General features: G+C 38.6%; 1 protein-coding gene across 4 annotated transcripts in view; it reads left to right on the forward strand.

Annotated features, from left to right (window-relative positions):
- The window catches only part of Exoc6b (exocyst complex component 6B), a 519570-nt gene that overhangs the window by 344001 nt on the left and 154523 nt on the right, over positions 1-21046 (forward strand). For 3 of the 4 annotated variants that reach the window (XM_052721826.1, XM_052721827.1, XM_052721828.1), the window contains one exon: positions 9351-9492. In XM_052721826.1, the coding sequence (XP_052577786.1) occupies positions 9351-9492 (142 nt within the window). Of the gene's footprint in view, positions 1-9350; positions 9493-21046 lie in introns of those variants that run through there. The other variant, XM_052721829.1, reaches the window with a different exon arrangement.

Genomic DNA, 21046 nt, shown 5'->3' on the forward strand with positions numbered 1-21046 from the left:
TTAGTGTACTATTTATTATATGTTGTAGGAAGGTCTTGGCAGTTGGGACTTTTATATTTCAGAATGCTTACAGGTAGTGACACTCTGTGTTAGGTGTGAAGATAGTAACATATGACAATTCTCCTATGACATTTACTTTCTTCTTCTATATTTTTACCCATTATTTTATGTGCTAGTTTTACCACTTAGCTTTGTGATTTGTCTTTGTCTTTGGTTTGCCCTTCACCTTTCAACTCCACATGTTTAGATAAGAAAGAAGCCTCTTAGAAGGGAGTAAATGAAACAGTCCTCTGATGAAAGAGGAGAAACAGCAAAGAGTAGGCTCATGGTGCTTTAACCAGGATTATCCAGAACTGTGTATGAATAGTGGAGGGCTTTTAGAGCATGCCTCTTGTTCCATAGTCAGAATTCAAGGGGAATTTTTTTCCACTGAGTTTTTTACTTTGTCTCTGGTTTCATTGATCTTCATTTTAACATTTTGAAGTTTTTCATCTTTTTCTGAATCTGCTTTTGGGAGTACCAGAGGAAAGCTGCATTGAAGGGGCTGTTAGCTGGATGGATTGTGAGTGTTCATTTCACTAGCTGTTGACTCCATTATGCTTTAAGGAGTTGTGTGATATTAAATTCCCAATGAACAAGGCTTTTGAGGTTCCTACTTTTTAATAGTCAGCATGTTTTGGAGCCTTTGTACAATGCCTAAACGAGTTTCCTCTTTATAACTCCCTTCTCAAGCAATTCAGAAGATAAAAATGAAAGGAATGGAGAGATATGCCCATCTTCTTGTGATGTGAATGACGTACGAATATTTTTCTTTCTAAACAGTGATTTTTGCGTATATCTATTTCCTACAATATAATGAATTCAGAATGGATTTCTTGTTGTCAGAAGGGTGATTATTGCTTAGCTTAGCTCATGTTAACATTTTATGTTGAATTTTTCTGTAACTATTTTTTATGAAATGTAGAGTATTTATTTCTGCCTGGGAAACTCAAGCAATTTTGCTTTCAATTTCCTTAAATCATGGGCAGTCATATTTAAGTTGTAAGTGTGTCTTGTAACAAAGTAGGTGCCCCCTCCTCCTGTTGCAGGTTGAACAGCTCTGATTCCATTTTCATTCATTACACACAGTTAAGACTGGCATTGTTATCCCTGTTTGCTTGTGAGGAAGCTGTGCACAACCAAGATTAACTAGTGCTGTTAAGGTCACATGAGTGAAAGGCCAAGATTGAGCAAAAGTTGATGGGAGCCAGAGCCTTGCTTCTCTTCAGGCCTGTCTTATCTTACTGTGGATGCTCATAAATGGACATGCTGCTCAGGTACTGTTCTCCCAGAGTGAGATTAATTAATGATCTGGTTAAATTCACATAAAGAAGTTTTTAAATGAGTTTCCTCTGAGAATCACCTCAGGGTTTTAAGTATTCTGAACTGAAGCATTTGTTATTGGCAGAGCATAAAGAAGCAGAACATGTACAGGATGCATTAGCTCAAGAAAGCAAGAAGGCAAGGCAGCTAATGAGGTGTTTGGGAGGAGAAGTTCTCTTATGTAGGACTGACCAGTTAGGAACTGAGTAATAAGTCCTACATTGGAGTTAAAGGGACTAGCTGGCAGACAGGCAGGCGTCGGCACCATTGTGTTTTGTAAACTTTCTCCTATGGCTGTGTTGTGTTTTTTCCAAACCCATTTAATTTTTTATGAGGTTTGTAAAGGTCTTGAATAAACAATTGAGATTATACAGGTTTTCCTGGAAGCTTTGGTTAATATTTTAATATGCTCTGCTTTGTCACTTTATTAGATAGCTTGTTGGAAAGTTTGAAAGAGGGGTTTCTTATTTTCCTCCTCTTACCCATGTTCTAGTAATTAAAAATCAAATTTCAGAATCAGATTTGGGTTTTAGTGGGTTTTCCTCTTCCCTTTTATTGGGAACTCTTGTGTCTGCTGGTCACCCTTGGGTTGCTATCTGGCATCTGGGAGTCCTTCACTTGAAACACATTTCAAGTGAAATTACAGTCCAGAGGGTGTCTCTTGAAAATGAGCCCATGGTTGTAAATGTATGTAGAAAGAGGCCTGGAGAAAGGGCAGGGGGAATTGGATAGGGTCATAGAAAAGGAACCAGTAGAACCTTGGAGATTACCTCATCATGACCTTTTCCTCAATAATATTTGAGTCTGATTTGTTGGCATCTAGGTTGCCATCTGGTAAAATGGCAAGCACAAGAGTGACCGAATACTTTCAAAAACATTTCTGTGTTAATGGGTAGGCTGAAGGAAATTGACCTGTAACCTGAACAGGAGTTAGAGAGAGAAAAAGGAAGTTTTTGTGGTTTGCTGGGAGGATTCATTCTGTGGAAGCCCAGAATGCAGTAGTTGCTCTTTTTAGAACACTTTGTGTTACTTTTATTTTGACTTGTAAGTCAGTTGAGGAAATGTCCAGTTGCTGTGCTTGGAATGTGATGAGGCTCCCCCAGTGATCCCATTACTCTTGTGAAGCTTCTGTAACTATTTTGGCCTTATAACCCTTTCTTCTAAAATCAGATAGGGTTTAAAATTTACTCTGCTCAATTTAGCATTTAATTGCGTGCTTCCCTTGATTTGCTTCAGAAGGAAGTGCACTTTCCCTTTTTTCTGTAGACAGAATTACTTGGTTTAAAAGAAGAAATTCATGTGTTTCTGTAGAGGATGTGAGCAATAAAATATTCTGTATCCATAAAACACATTTTAAGAACATATACCCAATGGCTTTTTTCACCACTTTTCCATATTTAGCACTGTAGGAATAAAAATTTTAAATGTGTTGTACTTGCTGAGCACTTAGTGCAAGCTAGGGACTGTGCTGTATATAGCATTGATTTTTTTTTAACTCAATCATTAAAATAATCTTAGTTTGCACATAGTAAAATGGAGAAAAAGGTAAAAGCCAGTGTTCTATGACATGTTTATATATGTGCACTCATTAATGGTTTCACTCCTCATCCTTTATTGTCAAGTTTAATTGAAAAGACACACAGATTTTTTTTTATGAAGCAAAAATTTTTGCCAAGTGGTAATGGAAAGTACTGAGTGCTTAGTTCTTAGACACAGGAAACTGTTAACTCTGAAGACTTTCTTTAAATGACTCTTACAGGGTTGCCCCACCCATCCCTGGTTTGATGTATATTGGTAAATTAAAAAGATTCTGAGCCAGGTGTGGTGGCACATGCTGTAATACCAACAACCAGGAGACAGAAGTAGAAGGCTGACAAGTTGGAAGCCAGTCTGTGCTTGTCATAGTTGAGGTTTCTATTGCTGTGAAGAGACACGATTACTATCTCAACTCTTACAAAGAAAACATTTAATTGAAGGGGCTCACTTACAGTTTCAGAGGTTCAGTTCATTATCATCATGATAGGAAGCATGACAGCATGCAGGCAGATGTGGTGCTGGAGTAGTAACTGAGAGTCTTGCGTCTTGCAGGGAACAGGAAGTTAACTGAGACACTAGGCAGTATCCTGAGCATAGGAAACCTCAAAGCCTGCCCCCATAGTGACACTTCCTCCACCAAGGCCATACCCACTTCAACAAAGCCACAACTCCTAATAATGCCACTTCCTATGAGATTATGGGGGGCAATTACATTCAAACTACCTCAGGGGTGTATAGTGAGACCCTGCAATTACTCGTTTTAACAGTGCACACCTATAATCCTACTGCTGAGAAGGCCCAGGCAGAAGCATTGGTGCAAGTTTAAGGCCAGCCTGGACTACGTAGTAAAATAAAATAAAAAGACTAAAACAAAATTAAAAGAAAAAGAAAACAAAGATTCTTTTAAGGTACTGGATGTGTATCACTAATGTTGGACTTACCTTCTTTAGTCACAAACTACTGTAAATTCTGGAGAAAATATGAAATGATAGCATTGCCAATGAAGGAGGTGCTTCAGTCAATGTTTGTGATAATAGTGGCACTATAATTAAATAAGCAGAATACCAAATCAGTGAGAAAAGAGAAAGAACTTTATCCCTCCCAAAAAACAAACCCACCAAACTTCATTAAGTTACTCTTGATTGTTGGCTAGTGTTAAGCTACAGAGGCAGAGAGAGACTTTGCAGGATTGGAAAGATAATTATTGCTGAAGACTGTGAACTCAGCAGACATTCCAGAAGTTGCCAGACAGATACATAGACGATTGTGTCCCTGGAGAGAGCTAGTGAAAACTATGCTGTTTAGCTGAAATGCCAGGAGGGCCATGCACAAGAATTAACACCAAGGCCCCAAGAGTAAAGACAAGATGAGCATAGATCCATAATAATAAAGTTAAAAACAAGTCTAACAAAACCAAGGCAATCAACCTGTCTAGCTGCTTGCTAGAGCAAAATTCCACATTCTGTTGAGGCTGAGAAGTTAATCTGGAGACTGTATAGCATCTCACCTGCAAGGCATGTGTACAAACCAAGACTTTCTAAAATGCTAATGAGAAGGAAAAACTGACTTAGAATAAAAATTCACATAGTTGATAAGTGTAGGTCCTGAGATGATTCACATGTTAATGTTAATGTAAGAAGAAAACCAAAGAAACAAACAACAAAAAAAAATCTTCAGGGTAGATGTCTTAGGGTTTCTGTTGCTGCAAAGAGACATGGCAGTCTTATAAAGGAAAACATTTAATTGGTAGCTACAGTTTTAGAGGTTTAGTCCATTATCATCATGGTGGGGAGAATATGGCAGGGAGTATGGTAGCGTTCAGGCAGACATGGTTCTAGAGAAGTAGCTGAGAATCCTACATCTTGCAGGCAACAGGAACTGGTCTTTGTGGCACACTGAGTGAAGTGTGAGCATATATGAGACCTCAAAGCCTGCCCCCAACAGTGATACACTTCCCTCAACAAGACCACACCTACTCCAACAAAGCCATACCTCCCAGTAGTGCCACTCCTTTTGAGGGTCATTTTCTTTCAAACTACCATAGTAGGAAAAATGGACAAAATACCAAAAAAGATGGGTTATTTGAACAGGATTAAGATTCATTGTTCATTCTAAAATAGTAAATCTGAGATTAAAGATTCATATAGGGGGAAAAGGAGTGTCTTACACCAGGCTGGCTTCAAACCATAGTCTTCTACCCCTTGAATGTTAGGATTACTGATGTACATTACTGCAATTGGTTTTATTACGTGAATTTTAAAAGGTACATTGAATACATTGAACAATTGTCTTGGTTAGGGTTTCTGTGGCTGCAACAAAATACCATGTCCAAAAAACAAGTTGGGGAGGCAAGTGTTTATTTGGCTTACACATCCACATTGCTGTTCATCACTGAAGGAAGCCAGGATAGGAATTCAAACAGGGAGAGAACCTGGAGGCAGGAGCTGATGCAGAGACCATCGAGGGGTACTGCTTATGGGCTTGCTTTCCCTGGCTTGCTCAGCCTGCTTTCTTATAGAATTCAGGACCACCAACCCAGGGATGGCACCACCCACCGTGGGCTAGACCCTCCTCTATTGATCATTGAGAAAATGCCTTACAATTAGATCTCATGGAGGCATTTCGTCAACTGAGGCTCCTGCCTCTCTTGATGTCAAGTTGACACACAAAATCAGCCAATACAAGAGTAAACTCAAAGCTCAGTTCAAGATGAATAAACCTAAGGTCAAATCTGTAGAAAGCACCTAGATTAGCTGAATGTGGTAGTGCAACTTGGTAGGTGAAATGGGAATGCAAATTTGAGCTAGCCTTGACCATATCCCAAGATCTTGTCCAAAATTAGAAAAAAGTAGGAGGAAAAAGAAACAGAAAAAAATCTCTTCCCTCCCACCCCCCAAGCACACAGAAAAAGGAAATTTGTGGAGAATAGTTGAAAGGTCTAAGGTCCATTTTATTCACCTAATGAGAATATATCCTAATAAACCTATCCTAATAGGAAGTTGACAGTGTATCTAATACATTGAAGGCCAGTAGAGCATAGCATGCTGTTGGCTCTTGATATTCTGTGTCTGTGGATAGCCATTATCAATGCTGTTCAGCATCTCAAGAGGACAATGTCACATATCACTAGCCCTCAAAAAGATTGAGATTTCAAAGATGGTTTCTACTGAGTGTATTATAGAAAAAAACCCAACATGCAACTAACTGAGTGTCTTAGTTAGAGTTTCTATTGCTGTGAAGAGACTCCATGACCATGGCAACTCTTATAAAGTAAAACATTTAATTGGGGTGGCTCGCTTACAGTTTCAGAGGTTCAATCTATTATCATTATGATGGGGAACTTGGCAGCATGCAGGCAGATGTGGTGCTGGAGTAATAGCTGAGAGTCCTAAGTCTTGCAGGCAACAGGAAGTTGACTGAGACACTAGGCAGTATCTTGAGCATAGGAAACCGCAAAGTCCATCCCCACAATGACACACTTCCTCCAATGAGGCCAGACCCACTTCAACAAAGCCACACTTCCTAATAGTGCCTATAAGATTATGGGGGCTGATTACATTCAAACTATCACACCGTGTCTATGTAGGCCTTGTGGGCCTGTCTACTCTCAGTGTTTTGGGAGAGAAAAGAGAGATGGCAGTACAAAAGCATCATTCAAGGAAATGGTGCTCAAGGTGCCTCCATACTAGAGAAGATGTGTAGTCAGAAGTTTTCCTGTGTCCTTCCTGGTCCCGCAGTTGCTCAGACCCAAATAAGCATAGAGAGGCTTATATTAGTTACGAACTGTATGGCCATGACCTATGGCTCAAGCTTCTTGCTAGCTAGCTCTTATATCTTAAATTAACCCATTTCTATTAATCTGTGTTTTGCCATATTTTCCGTGGCTTTACCGGTCTGCTGGCATCTTGCTCTTTGGGCTGCTGGCTGACATCTCTTTCCAGACCCTGCCTTTCTCTTCCTGTCTATCTGCTTGCATTTCTGCGACTTGCCATAGGCCAATACAGCTTTATTTATTAACCGATCAGAACAACACATATTCACAGCATACAGAAAGACATCCCACAGCAAAGATGCCTTACTCCAGATTCTGAAGGTCATAGAAATATGTAGTACATTGAAAGAATATTTTTTGTAGATAAATAATGGTGAGGTTGCTGATGTTAAATGTAGAGACAAAGAAATCTTAGTGGAGCTGGGATGTAGCTTAGTTGGTAGAATGCTTACCTAGCACACATCAAGCCCTGTGTTCATTCCTGTCACTGCCTAAAGTGTGTATAGTATTACATGTCTGTAATCCTGTATTTGGGCAGTAGAGACATGAGGATCAGGAATGCAAGACCACTCCTCAGCTCAATAGCTAGTTTGGGATCAGCCTAGTCTACATGAAACCCCGTGTTTTAAGATATAAAAAGATGCAGATCTTTGTGAGTTCGAGGCCAGCTTAGTCTACAAAGTGAGTTCCAGGACAGCCAGGGAGGGCAATTATACAGAGAAACCCTATCTCTGAAGAAGAAGAAAAAAAAAGTCTCTTTTAAAAGCTGATAGAGAACAAAGGTACATTGTCGGTAGTACAAATAATAGTGGAATTCTTACAGATGTGATAGGGTCAGAGGACAATAACTGAAACTTAGAAATTTTGAAGAAAAATAAGATTATCCCTAGATAGTTATTAATATATACTTAGTATAAGTATATTACAGAAAAAAAGATGAGATACCCATTGCTAATCATGATACAGTAACTAGTAGCAGCTTTGACCTTGAGTCCTAGACTAGATGCTTTCTGTTGCACAGCTGGCAGTGCAGGGTGGTTATCCCAGAGAAAGAAAATAATCAGAGCCCCACCGTCTCCTGCTGTTCAACCCTGAAGAATGGCAGTACTGTTGGTCTAAGATGACCATGACCAGAGCTTGGGACAAAGTGATTGCTGGGTTCAAGGAAGTAGTTTAGTGTTGAGGAAGCCATCTTGAGGAATAGAGTGAGAAATAAGAAATAAATGGGATCCTTGGGAAGTTGAGGCTACTTTTTCCACATGTGAAGTAAAATCTTTGAGATCAGGCAAGCAAAATAATAAACAGACATAAAACTGCCAATGTGTAGAAGGTGAGTTGTTACCAGGATTCATACAAAGAAGGAAAATGTTCAGATTCCACTTCTCCCCAAACTTTCAGTAAAGACACCAAAAGAGTAGCAAGTTAGTGCCTAAGTTAAGCATTGGCCTAAGGTATCTCTATATGAGAGATGATTTGAACCTCCACATTCATATAATTGTGGGAAATAAGGGGTGATAATTTCCTGTTTAAGGAGGAAGAAAGCTTAAAGATGTAATCCAAAAGAATCTCATTCTATAGCAGACTATGACAGGATCCTTAATAAGGGAAGTGTGGTATAGATGTGGCTATATATATTTATCGTAACAGCATTTCTTTTTTTCTCTTTGTGGTGCTAGAGATGGATCCCAAGGCCTCAGGCACCATTAGACAAGCTGTCTATCATTGAGCCACACCCCATCCCCTCAGAATTGTGCTTACAGTGTACATAACCTAATACTGATAATGACCACTTCTGATGCAAAGTAGGACAACAATTAATGGTGTCATCTAGGTGCACAAACTGTGTTTGCATTATTTGTGAATATTTAAGTATTTTGAATACTTTAATAAAAATAGTATTCATTTTAAATCTGTTTTTAAAATTAGCTTAGAATTCATTTGTAAATCTCAACATTTTCTAAGAAAACAAAATCCAACCTTTTAATTACATTTTGGAGGCCATTTTTGTTTTGAATTTACTGGCAATTCATAGAGCAGTAAGCACTGGCTTATATCTAGAGACTTGCTAGAATTTATAAAGAATTTTTTTAGAAGAGACTTTTTCAAATTTATTCCCCTTGTAACATTCTGTCTCAGTTTATTTCCCATTTTTGAATATTGCTTCTCTACTGTTAATTTTTAAAATATTTTTCTTGGCTCCATTGTTGGGTTTTGTGAATATAGCTTACTGTTCTAATTACCATGACCGGTGGAATTGGAGTCACTATTTAAAATAATTGATGTTAACATATGTTTAATTCCAAGGCTATTAGATATATGAGTATTGTGATAGGGAGAACCTTAAAGAAATTCCTAACTGAAGAATAGAGTAAGTTATTTAAACTTTAATATCTGGGGATATCCACAGTTGATAGAGTGCTTGCCTAGAATGCACAAAGACCTCAGTTTGACCCCAGCACCCCATAACCTAGGCATGGTGGTGCCCACCCACAACCCCAACACTTGGGAGGTCGAGACAGTAAGGTTAGAAATTCAAGGTCATCCTTGTCTACATAGGAAGTATAAAGCCATCCTGAGATATGTGAGACGCTATCTTAAATAAATAAACAAATGAATAAATAGATTTAGATGGCATTTCATTTAACCCACTAACTTTCTGGTTTACATGTTTATATTTCAGGGAAAGGTGGCCCAGACAGCCTGTATGTCAGCTTGCAAGCATTTAGCCACATCCTTGATGCAACTGTTGTTGGAAGCAGAAGTAAGGCAGCTCACTTTGGGAGCATTGCAGCAGTTCAACCTGGATGTCAAAGAATGTGAACGTAAGTCAGTAAACCCTTTTTGCTTGCTTATTTTGTAAATTTATGTTGTCTCTGATGTGAAAGAAAAAGCAAAAAGTTTTAGGTCTGTCAAGTCAGTGTTCTTCATGGTGTCAAAAAGTATCTGGATGGTAAAGGTATCTTACAAGATATTTTGTTTATTTTTATTTTTATGTTGGCTTTTCAAAATATGTTTCAAATTGAAATATAATTACATCTCTTTCCCCCCTCTTTTTCTCACTCCAGCCCCTCCCAGTTACCCTCCTTTGAACCCACCATGATTCCTACAACTTACAAGTTGATAGCCCCTTTTTTTAATTATTATTGTTACATACATATATGTGTATATGTGTGTGTATGTATGTGTGTGTGTATATGTGTGTGTGTGTGTGTATATATATATATATGTATATGTATAAAATCTGCTGAGTATGTTTTTTGGTGGTATGTATATGGTTTCAAGGCTACCCACTCTGTACTGGCCAGCCAATAAGGGAGCTCATATGGAGGAAAGACTAATTCTTCTCCCAATTAATTGCCTGTAGTTCATTGTAGATTTTCCCCATTCCTTATTAACATGTACATTTGATATTTGCCATTGTTTTGGTCTTGTCTACACAACTATGTCTAGGAGAGATTTTCACAGCAGACTCCCTGGTAGTCTGTCTTTCACAACCTTTCTGCCCCTTCTCCTGCCATGTTCCCCGAACCACAGGTGCATGACCTATATTGTAGGTGTATCCCTTTAGGCTGGGCTTCCATGATCTGTTGATCTCTGCATTATGTCCAATTGTGGTTTTCTGCGATGGTCTCCATTTGCTTTAAAGAGAAACTTCTTTGATGAGAAGTGGTAGATACATTTATCTGTGGGTATAAAGATAAGGTTTAGAATGTAGTATGGAACTATGCTGGTCTAGCAAAGAAGCCATAGGAGAGTTTTTTTCTAAGGTCATTGATGTCACCAGCACTACAAAGCTGGCTAGGTTTCCAGTATCAGGCATTATTTCACTTCTGTTGAAAGGAGCTTGAGTCCAATTAGCTGTTGGTTACCACCAGCATGCACCTTTTTATCCATATCATGTCATGCTGGTAATTGTAGTGGCTCATAGGTGTTGCAGCTGGGTAGGACTGTTTAATTGCTTCCTTCCCTTGGCCACTAACATTAATTGCTCAGTTTGTTTCATTTGGTCTTTTAAATGGCATTCATAGGGATTTCCATTTCTAGTCATCGTAAAGTATCACCATAAACATCTGTAAAATTAGTTAACTGTGTGAAACAGCTGTGTCCATGCACTGGACAGCAGGCCATATAAGCCATGTTTTTTCAGAGAGCAGCAGCACAGAAACTACTCAGTTTCCCTTGGCTTCAAGCTGCAGACACTGTTTAACAGCAAAACAACAGCACTCTATCACCAGGAAAAAGAACAACAAAACCCCCACCAGATAAGGAGTGTGGGGCTGATGATACAGCTGGGATATCAGAGGAGGAGCTCTGGAAATCTGCAGTGGGGCAGCACTGGAGCCTTTGGCCACCAGTAAGTTGCCATATGCAGGAAACCTATGATGCTTGACAGACAACAGAGCAGCCACTGGAGTCTGTGAAGTGGCTAGGAGCCAGGAGCCTTCGTGTCCTCCAAGACCTTGAGGTGTCAGATCAGCAGACCACAGGTTTCTGCAGTTCAGGCTCCGCAGAAACTGTCAGCTTATTTCTTAGTTGTATATAATTGTGGTCGCAGCGTGTTTGGAAGTGTGTGTATGTGTATATGTGTTGTAGAATGGCTAGATTGAACTAATAAATTGTACAATACTCTACACCTTTTTTACATTTCACATCTCTGAACAGTTTTTCAAGAGTATAACACATTGCTGTAGTCATCATGTTGTACCATAAATCTCTTAAACTTGCTGCCATCAAATTAGAATTTTTAATCCTTTGATCTATACTTCTCCAGTGCCTTCACTCTCCTGGCCACCATCCCCTGTCTTCTCTATTCTTCACTTTGGAATTTGGCTTTTCCAGATCCACACTCAAGTAAAATTATACACTATTTGTCTTTCTGTTCTTTGTTTATTTCACTTAATATGTTGGCCTCCAGGTTTTCTATCTTGTCATAAATGGCAATGTTTTTTTCTGTGTTAAGACCATATAATGTTCATTGTGTAAGGAAGCTACAGTTTCTTATCTACTCACCCACTGATGAAAAAGCTTGAGCTCATGTCTTAGCTGTTGTGTACTGTGGTAAAAATGGAAAGTCTTTGGAAAATATTTCATTTTCTTTGGAGTAGATCATAAGGTGGCTCTTTTCAGTGTGCACTATTTTTCATAACTACTGTATTGAAATTCACATTCTGCTAGCAGTGTAGTTTCATTTCCTTCATGCTCTCTCTTATGCTTATCTATTATCTTTTTAAAAAAATACATACATACCATGTACATGCCTGGTGCCCACTGAGGCCAAAAGAGGGCATTGGATCACCTGGAACTGGAGTTACAGATGGTTTGAGTCACTATGTAGGAATTGAACCTCGGTCCTTAGGAAGAACAGCCAGTCTAACTGCTGAGCTAGCCCTCCAGACTATGTTTTCTTTCTGATAATAGCTAGTTCCACAGATGTGCAGTGATATTTCATTGTGCACAGATGTCCTGTGACATTTCATTGTGACTTTCGTTTGTGTATCTCTAACCATTTTTGTATACTCATTATTCGTTGATTACCCATATCATCTTTTGATAAATGTCTATTCAGATCCTTTGTCCATTTAAAAACCAGCAACAGCAACAAAAAACACAAAAACAAACTCACTGTTTGCTTGTTATAGATTATCTGAGTTTCTTACATATTTCTTTAAACTAACCCAGGGGTCATCTTGCCTCACCCTAATTAAGCCTAGGAGCAAGACTTGATGAAATAAAGCTACTCTGCAAGTAAAATAAACATTCTCTGGGAAACTCAGTCATTTTTGAAGGAAGAAGACACATAACACACTTCCAATCATGTAGCATCCACAATTTTATAAGCAAAAACCCCCCAAAACCAAAAAACTTAAATCACATTCAAGGAACTGCAAAATATGACATATAATAGAATCTGAAGTAGGAAGTATAAATGAGTCTACTAGATGTGGGAATGTGTGTTAAAAGAGCTTTAGAAAACACAATGTAATATATTCAGTAATTTTAAAAGTAAGATGATATACTCCCTGTAGCTGGAGAATTTCTCTCCAGCTCCTGCCAAGTCCCGCCAGTCCCAGAGCCCACTTATAAAATAAGCATACAGACGCTTATATTATTTAAACTGCTTGGCCATTAGCTCAGGCCTATCATTGTCTAGCTCTTATTCTTATATTTAGCCTATTTCTATTAATCTATACTTTGCCACATGGCTCGTGGCTTATTGGTACCTTACATCTTCCTTGTCCTGGCGGCGGCTCTAGGCAGTCTCTCCCTCTGCCTTCCTCTTCCCTCAATTCTCCTCTCTGTTAGTCCCACCTATAATTCCTGTCTGGCTACTGGCCAATCAGTGTTTATTTATACAGAGTGATATCCACAGCAACTCCCATCTACAAGGAGGTTAGAGGCAGGAACATTGTGAGTTCAAGTTTGGCCTGAGTTGGGTTACATAGTGAACTCCAGGGCAATCTGGGCTATGTAGGAAAAACTTGTCTCAAAAAATAGTAATAATAAAGGATATAATACATGACTGATGGAAAAAATTTCCACATTTAGGAAAAGGTACTGACTTATTTTTTTTAAGAAGCTTGAAAGACTTTATCAGGTTAAGCATACACACAAAAAAGCTACATAAAAGTGTTTTACTTAGTGATTACTAAGTAAACAGTATAAAGTTAAAAAAGAAATCGTCCAAAAGGGAAAACATTCTTGTGAGTTATTCTGAACTTATTATCAGAAACATGCAAATCAGAACACTATGGAGTGACATCTTCAAAGTGATATAAGAAAAAAAAGGAGCCTGTCAACCTAAGTAAAATTCTGAATCTCTCAAAAATAGACCTTAAAAATGGAAGTTAAATCAAGGTATTTCAAATACACAAATTGAAAGAATCTGTAATCAGAACAATGCCACAACAAATACAGAAAGTAGTTTTTCAGGTTCAAGGGACATGATGCCATGTATCACACCAGTTCCATAGCATGGATTCATTGTTCAGGATAACCCCAGCAGTGTTTCTACCATACCGTTTCCTAGAGCTGTGAGGCTGTGAGGCATCTCATGTCTTCCTCTGAATTGAGGAAGATTTCTGACCTTATTATAAGCAATAGAATATGGAAGCAGCAGCTGTCCCTGACTTGTGAAATTAGACCTGGTCTAGTTTAACTTTATACTGTTTACTTAGAAGACAGAGCATCCCTATCCTTAGTTAAGTCCTGCTTATAGACTCCAAGACCACCAGCCTAAGCCAGCCATGTAGAAGAACCACATGAAGAAGGCCCTGGTGTGTGTTCAGAGAGCAAGCCTATTTTCAGCTTTCTCTTTGATTTCAGCCTTTATGATTTTCTTCCCTTTAAGGTTAGCTAATTCACTGTTATTTTAAAAGTAAGGTAGAAACTTAGATACTTTGAGATTTTATTCTTTCCATAGTATGAGCATTTTAATATTAGGAATTACTCATGTGGTAGTTTGAATGAAAATATCCCCCATAGGCTCATAGGGAGTGGCACTATGAGGAGGGCCTTATTGGAGTAGGTGTGACTTTGTTGGAGGAAATGTGTCACTGGGGTGGAGTTTCAGATCCTCAAGCTGGATGCAGTTTCATTCTCACTTCTTGTTGCCTTTGGATCGGAATCTAGGACTCTCAGCTACTTCTCCAACACCATGTTGGCCTATGTGCTACCCTACTCCCCACTCTAATGATAATGGACTAAACCTTTGAACTATAAGCCAGTCCTAATTAAATGTTGTCCTTTATGAGAGTTGCCATGCACAGACCACATCAGCCAGAACTATTGAAAGACCAGCCTGCTAGCAAAAACACATCCCTCCCTGGATTCTGCCCCCAGTGACCCTTCCCTAAGCCAATCCTGGCTTGTCCCTGGCCCTGCTGCTTGGCCCTACCTCTAACCCTAAAAGATTTCCTTCAGGCAGACCCAGGCCACACAAGCCAGAAAAGGTGAGTGACCTGCCTGCCAGCTGAACTACACCCCACGCTGAATTCTGACCCCGTGATCCTTCCCCAGGCCAACACAAGCCCAGTTCATTCCTGGCCCTGCTGCTTCTGGGTCCTGCCCTCAATACCAGTGGACTTCTGCCACTGAGGCACAGACCACAGCAGCTACAACTGCCTTCAGCAGTCAACAGCAGCTCTTTCTCAGAACTGCAGCAGACTCCATAGGCCCAGACACAGTCCACACCTTGGGAAGAACAGCCTCCGCAGCTCTACTGGAGGCTAGGCTAGTCCTAGATACACTAGAAGAAGCCTAAGTCTTTACTGGAGATTAGACCGGATCCTCCCAGCTCTAGGAAAAGGTATGGTAGAAACACTGCTGGAGTTATCCTGAACAATGAATCCATGCTATGGAACGTGGGATAGAGACTCAAGAAGTCTTTGGCTATACCAGAGCCTAGACTGGATCAAGAGGCCCAACACCCCCAAAACCCCAGTGGAGACACCCTACAAGACCTGAAGACTCACCAGTCACCAGCACCCTTGGCCACTTAGGCCGAAAGACCAGAGAGGAAACAGAAACTAAGGAACAAAAAAAAACAAAAAAACAAAAAACCCTCCAACAAAGACAAACATAGGAATCAACACCTAGACCTATAACCATCCCAAATCCAGATGCCTAAATGCCAGTTTAAGAACACCATCAACACAATCATTAACAGAAAAGTCACTATGTTGCCACCAGAATTCAGCTTTGCTACCACAGCAAGACCTGAACATTCCAACACAGCTGAAACACAAGAAAATGACCTTTAAAATAACTTTATGAAGATGATAGAGGTCATTAAAGAAGAAATGAAAAAAATCTCTTAAAGAAATGGAGGAAAAGACAACTAAAAAATTGGAAAAAATCAATAATCTCTTAAAGAATGCCAAAAGCAAAACAAAACAGTTGTTGGAAACAAAACTGTTCAAGACCTGAAAATAAAGAAAACACAAACTGAGGGAATTCTGGAAATGGAAAACCTGGGTAAGTGAACAGGAACTACAGATGTAAGCATCACTAACAGAATGCAAGAGATGGAAGAGAGAATCTCAGGTGTTGAAGATACAAGGAAATAGACTCATCAGTCAAAGAAAATGTTAAATCTAAAAATTTCCCAACATAAAATGTCCAGGACATCTGTGACACTATGAAAAGACCAAACCTAAGGGTAATAAAAATAGAAGAAGGAGAAGATTCCCTGCTCAAAGGGCCAGTAAATACATTCAACAAAATCATAGAAGAAATTTTTCCCAACCTAAAGGAGGACATAACTATAAAGGTACAAGATTACAGAACACCAAATAGACTGGACCCTACCCACATACTAATCAAAACACTAAACATATAGAATAAAGAAAGAATATTAAAAGCTACAAAGGAAAAAAGCCAAGTAACATAAAGGCAGACCTATCAGAATTACACCTGACTTCTCAATGGAGACTAAAAGCGTGAAGAGCTTGGATAGACCTCTTGCAGACTAAGAGACCAAGGATGCCAGCCCAGACTACTATACCCAGCAAAACATTCAATTAGCATAGATGGAGAAAAGAAGATATTTTCATGACAGAGTAAAATTTAATCAATATCTATCCATAAACATAGCTTTACAGAAGGTGCTACAAGGAAAACTCCAACCCAAGGAAGTTAGCTACACCCACAAAAACATAGGCAATGGATAATCCCACATGAGCAAAACCCAAAGAAGGGAAACACATACACATACACATACACACCACCACCACCACCACCAACAACAACAACAACAATAGCAACAACAAAATAACAGGAATTAACAATCAACCAGATATTAACAATTAAATTGCTCAATATCGTGGACTCAATTCACCAATAAAAAGACAGATGCTAACATAATGTATATGAAAACAGTGTCCATCTTTCTGCTGCGTACAAGAAACAAACCTCAATGTCAAAGACAGACATTACTTCAGAGTAAAGGGTTGGAAAAATATTTTCTAATCAAATGGACCTAAGAAACAAGCTGGTATAGCTATCCTAGTATCTAACAAAATAGACTTCAAACCAAAATTAATCAAAAGAAATGGAGAAGGACATTTCATATTCATCAAAGGACAAATCCACCAAGATGATGTATTTCTGAACATCTATGCCCCAGATACAAAGGCATCCACATTTGTAAAAATAAATGTTACTAAAGCTTAAATCATGTATGGAACACCACACATTAATAGTGAGAGACTTCAATACCCCACTCTCACCAATGGACAGGTCTGCCGTACAGAAACTTAACAGAGAAATAAGGGAGCTAAAAGATGTTATGACTCAAAAGTACTTAACAAACATCTGTAGAATATTTCACCCAAACCCCAAAGAATATAACTTCTTCTCAGAACCTCATGGAATATTCTCCAGAATTTACCCCATACTCAGTCATAAATCAAGTCATAACAGATACAAAATAATTGGAATAACCCCCTGTATTTTAACAAATCACCATGGATTAAAGTTGGAGTTCAACAACAATACAAACTACAGAAAGCCTAAAAACTCACGGAAACTGAACAATTCTCAACTGAATTACCAATGGGTCAAGGAATAAATAAATAAAGAAATTAAAGAATTCTTAGAATTCAATGAAAATGAATGCACAACATACCCAAACTTGTAGGATACAGTGAAAGCTAAGAGGAAGGTTCATAGCAGTAAGTGCCTTCATAAAGAATTTGGAGAAATTTCATATTAGCTACTTAATAGCACACCCAAAAGCTCTAGAACTAAATGAAGCAAACACTCCTAAGATAGTAGGAAATAATCAAACTGAGAGCTGAAATCAATTAAACAGAAACAAATAGAATACAAAGAACCAATGAAACAAAAGTTGGTTCTTTGAGAAAATCAACAAGATAGATAAACCCTTATCCAAACTAACTAAAAGGCAGAGAGAGAATACCCAAATTAACAAAATCAAATTCAATATAGTATTCAAAGTTCTAGCTAGAGCAATAAAACAACAAAAAGAAATCAAGGTAATATAAATTGGAAAAGAAGTCAAAGTGTTGCTGTTTGCAGATGACATGATAGTATATATAAGCAACCAAAAAAAATTCTACCAGGAAACTCCTACAGCTGATAAACACCTTTAGCAAAGTGGCTAGATACAAGATTAACTATATATATACACACACACACACACACACACACACACACACACACACATATATATATATAACTATATATATATAACTATATATATTATATATAACTATATATATAACTATATATATTATATATAACTATATATATATATATTAGCCTTCTTATATACAAACAATAAAAGGGCTGTAAAAGAAATCAGGAAACAACTCTCTTGACAGTAGCCACTAACAATGTGAAATATCTTGTGGTAACTCTACCCAAGCAAGTGAAAGATCTGTTTAACAAGAACTTCAAATCTGAAAAGAAAGCATCTTCAACAAATGATGCTCACATAACTGCATGTTGACATATAGAAGAATGCAAATAGACTCATATCTATCACCCTGCACAAAACTCAAGTCTTCGTGGATCAAAGACCTCAACATAAATCCAGTTACACTGAACTTGATAGAAGAGAAAGTGGGGGATACCCTTGACTGCATTGGCACAGGAGGCAACTTCCTGAACAGAACACCAGTAGCACAGACACTAAGATCGACAGTTAATAAATGGGACCTCATGAGACTGAAAAGCTTCTGTAAGGCAAAGAACATCATCAGTAGGATAAAATGGTGGCCTACAGAAAGGGAAAAGATCTTCACCAACCTCACATCCAACAGAGGGCTGATCTCCAAAATATATAAAGAACTCAAGAAACTAGACATCAACAAACCAAATAATCCAATTTAAAAATGGGGTACAGACCTAAACCAGAAAATTCTCAACAAAAGCATCTCAAATGATAGAGAAACACATATAAATGTTAAACATCCTTAGGCATCAGGGAATGCGAATCAGAACAACTCTGAGATTCCATCTTACACCTCTCAAAAAAGGCTAAGATCAAAAACACAAATGACAGCTCATGCTGGAGAGGATGAACAAGGGGAACACTCCTCCACTGCTGGTAGGAATGCAAACTTATACAGCCACTTTGGAAATCAATATGGTGGTTTCTCAGAAAATTGGGAATCAATCTGCCTCAGAGTCCAGTGATACCACTCTTGTGCATATTCTCAAAGGATACTCCACTATACCACAAGGACACTTGCTCAGCTATGTTCATAGCAGCTTTATTTATAATTGCCAGAACCTGGAAACAACCTAGATGCCCCTCAACCAAAGAATGAATAAAGAAAATGTGGTACATTTACACAATGGAGTATTATTATTCAGCTATAAAAAACAATGGCATCAGGAAATTTGAAGGCAAATGAATGAATCTAGAAAAAAATTATCTGCGTGAGGTAACCCAGATCCAGAAAGACAAACATGGTATGTACACACTTATAAGTGGATATCAGCTGTAAAGGAAAGGATAACCAGGTTACAATCAGTATATCCAGAGAGGGTAGGTGACAAGGAGGGCCCAAATGGGGGATACATGGATCTCCCTGGGAAGGGGAAGTGGAAGAGATCTCCTGGGTGGACTTGGGGTGGGTGGGGATGGCAACATGAGGGATTGGATTTGGTGTGGGTGGAGGGGGAGAGAGATGACTGGAAAGTGGGGGTTTTCAGATTCTGGTTTGAAGCCTAATATAAGGGAAACTGCCACAAATCTACAAGGATGACCCCAGCTAAGACTCCTAGCAGTAGTAGATGTGAAGCTAGAACAGGCCATCTCCTGTGATCAGATTGGTGACTACCCCAATTGTCATCAGAGAGCCTTCATCTAGTAACTTATGGAAACAGATGCAGAGACCCACAGCCAGAAATTAGACCAAGCTCAGGGAATCCTGCTGAAGAGAGGGAGGAAGGATTATGGCAGCCAGAGGGGTCAAGGACATCACAAGAAAACCCACAGAAACAACTAACCTGTCTCATAGGGACTCTTAGATTCTGAACCAACAACCAGGGAGCCTGCATGGGACTGACCTAGGCCCTCTACATTTATGTGACAGTTGTGTAGCGTGTCCCATCTGTGAGACTCACAACAATGAGAGCAAGAAGGGATGTCCCTCTTTGGCAGGATTTTGGGAACCTACTCATCATACTGGGTTGCCTTTACCAGACTTAATGTATGGGGAGAAACTTAGCCTTACCTCTATTTTTGATATGCCATGCTTGGTTGATGCCCATGGGAGGCCTGCCCATTTCTGAACAGAAGCAGAGAGTGAATTGAGGGGGTGGAGATGGAGGTGAATGGGGGGAAGGAGAGGATAGAGGAGAAACCTTGGTTGGGATGTAAAATAAATAAATTTTAAAAAAGAGTTGCCATGATCATACTATCTTTTTACAGTAATAGAAACTCTAAGATAACGTTTAAGTATTGTACCAGCTGTACTTTATGCATTTTGTCATATCATTTTTTTTCTTTTGATTTGATTTGATGTTTGAAACAATGTCTTCTCAAGTAGTAGTCCAAGTTGGGCTCAAAGTTGTCAGTCTCCTGAATATTGGGAGTGTGGGTATCTGCCACCACATCAGGTTATTGTATTATTTTAAAATTTTTATTCAATTCAGTATTTTAGATTAGCTTTAGGTTTTCTTATTTGGGGGGGCAGTGATTTCTGCTTTTAAGTTTTAAATTTTTCTTTCAGATTTTTCAGTACATTTGGGAAATACACAATTATGAACACATTAGGTTTTCTTATTTGATCTGTTGGTTATTTAAAAGTTTGTGGCTTCTCTAATATTTAGAATATTTGTATAAATTATAGTTTCTAGTTTAGATTCTTTTTAGTCAGAGAGCATGTTCTGTATAATTTCAATCCTGTAACTAATATCCTGAGATTATTTTCAATGGCCCAGTTTATTAAGTGTTGCAGTTACATGGAAAAAAAAATGTATCTGTTCTCTAGTTGCTATGTGCTAAGTCTGTTAGATGACAATGGTAGTTTTCATTGGTACTGCTAGTCAAAAGTCCCATAGTCTCATTTTGTTGTCTTTGCTGGGTTTGTTTTTGATGCTGATGTTAATTTGTGTTTTGTTTTGTTTGAGACCAAGTTGCTTCTAGCCTAAGCTGCACTCCAGTTTATACCTGAGGGTGACGCTGAACATCGCCTTCTGCTATCTGCTTTTCTCATCTGGATTTTGGGCTCCTTTCCCTCCCCCAGTGTCTTATTTATATTGATTTTTGTTGAATTTGGTGTGACTTATGGGTGGATTATTAACTTTAGCTCCTTGTTTACTTTTAGTTATTAGAGTTTATCAGTACCAACTAAGAGACAGTATGTGCATCTTTTTACTTTTAAGAAGGAATACTCTAAAATG

Source organism: Peromyscus californicus, unplaced genomic scaffold (assembly GCF_007827085.1).
Source record: "Peromyscus californicus insignis strain IS unplaced genomic scaffold, ASM782708v3 Scaffold_6__1_contigs__length_162567912, whole genome shotgun sequence".
NCBI lineage: Eukaryota > Metazoa > Chordata > Mammalia > Rodentia > Cricetidae > Peromyscus > Peromyscus californicus.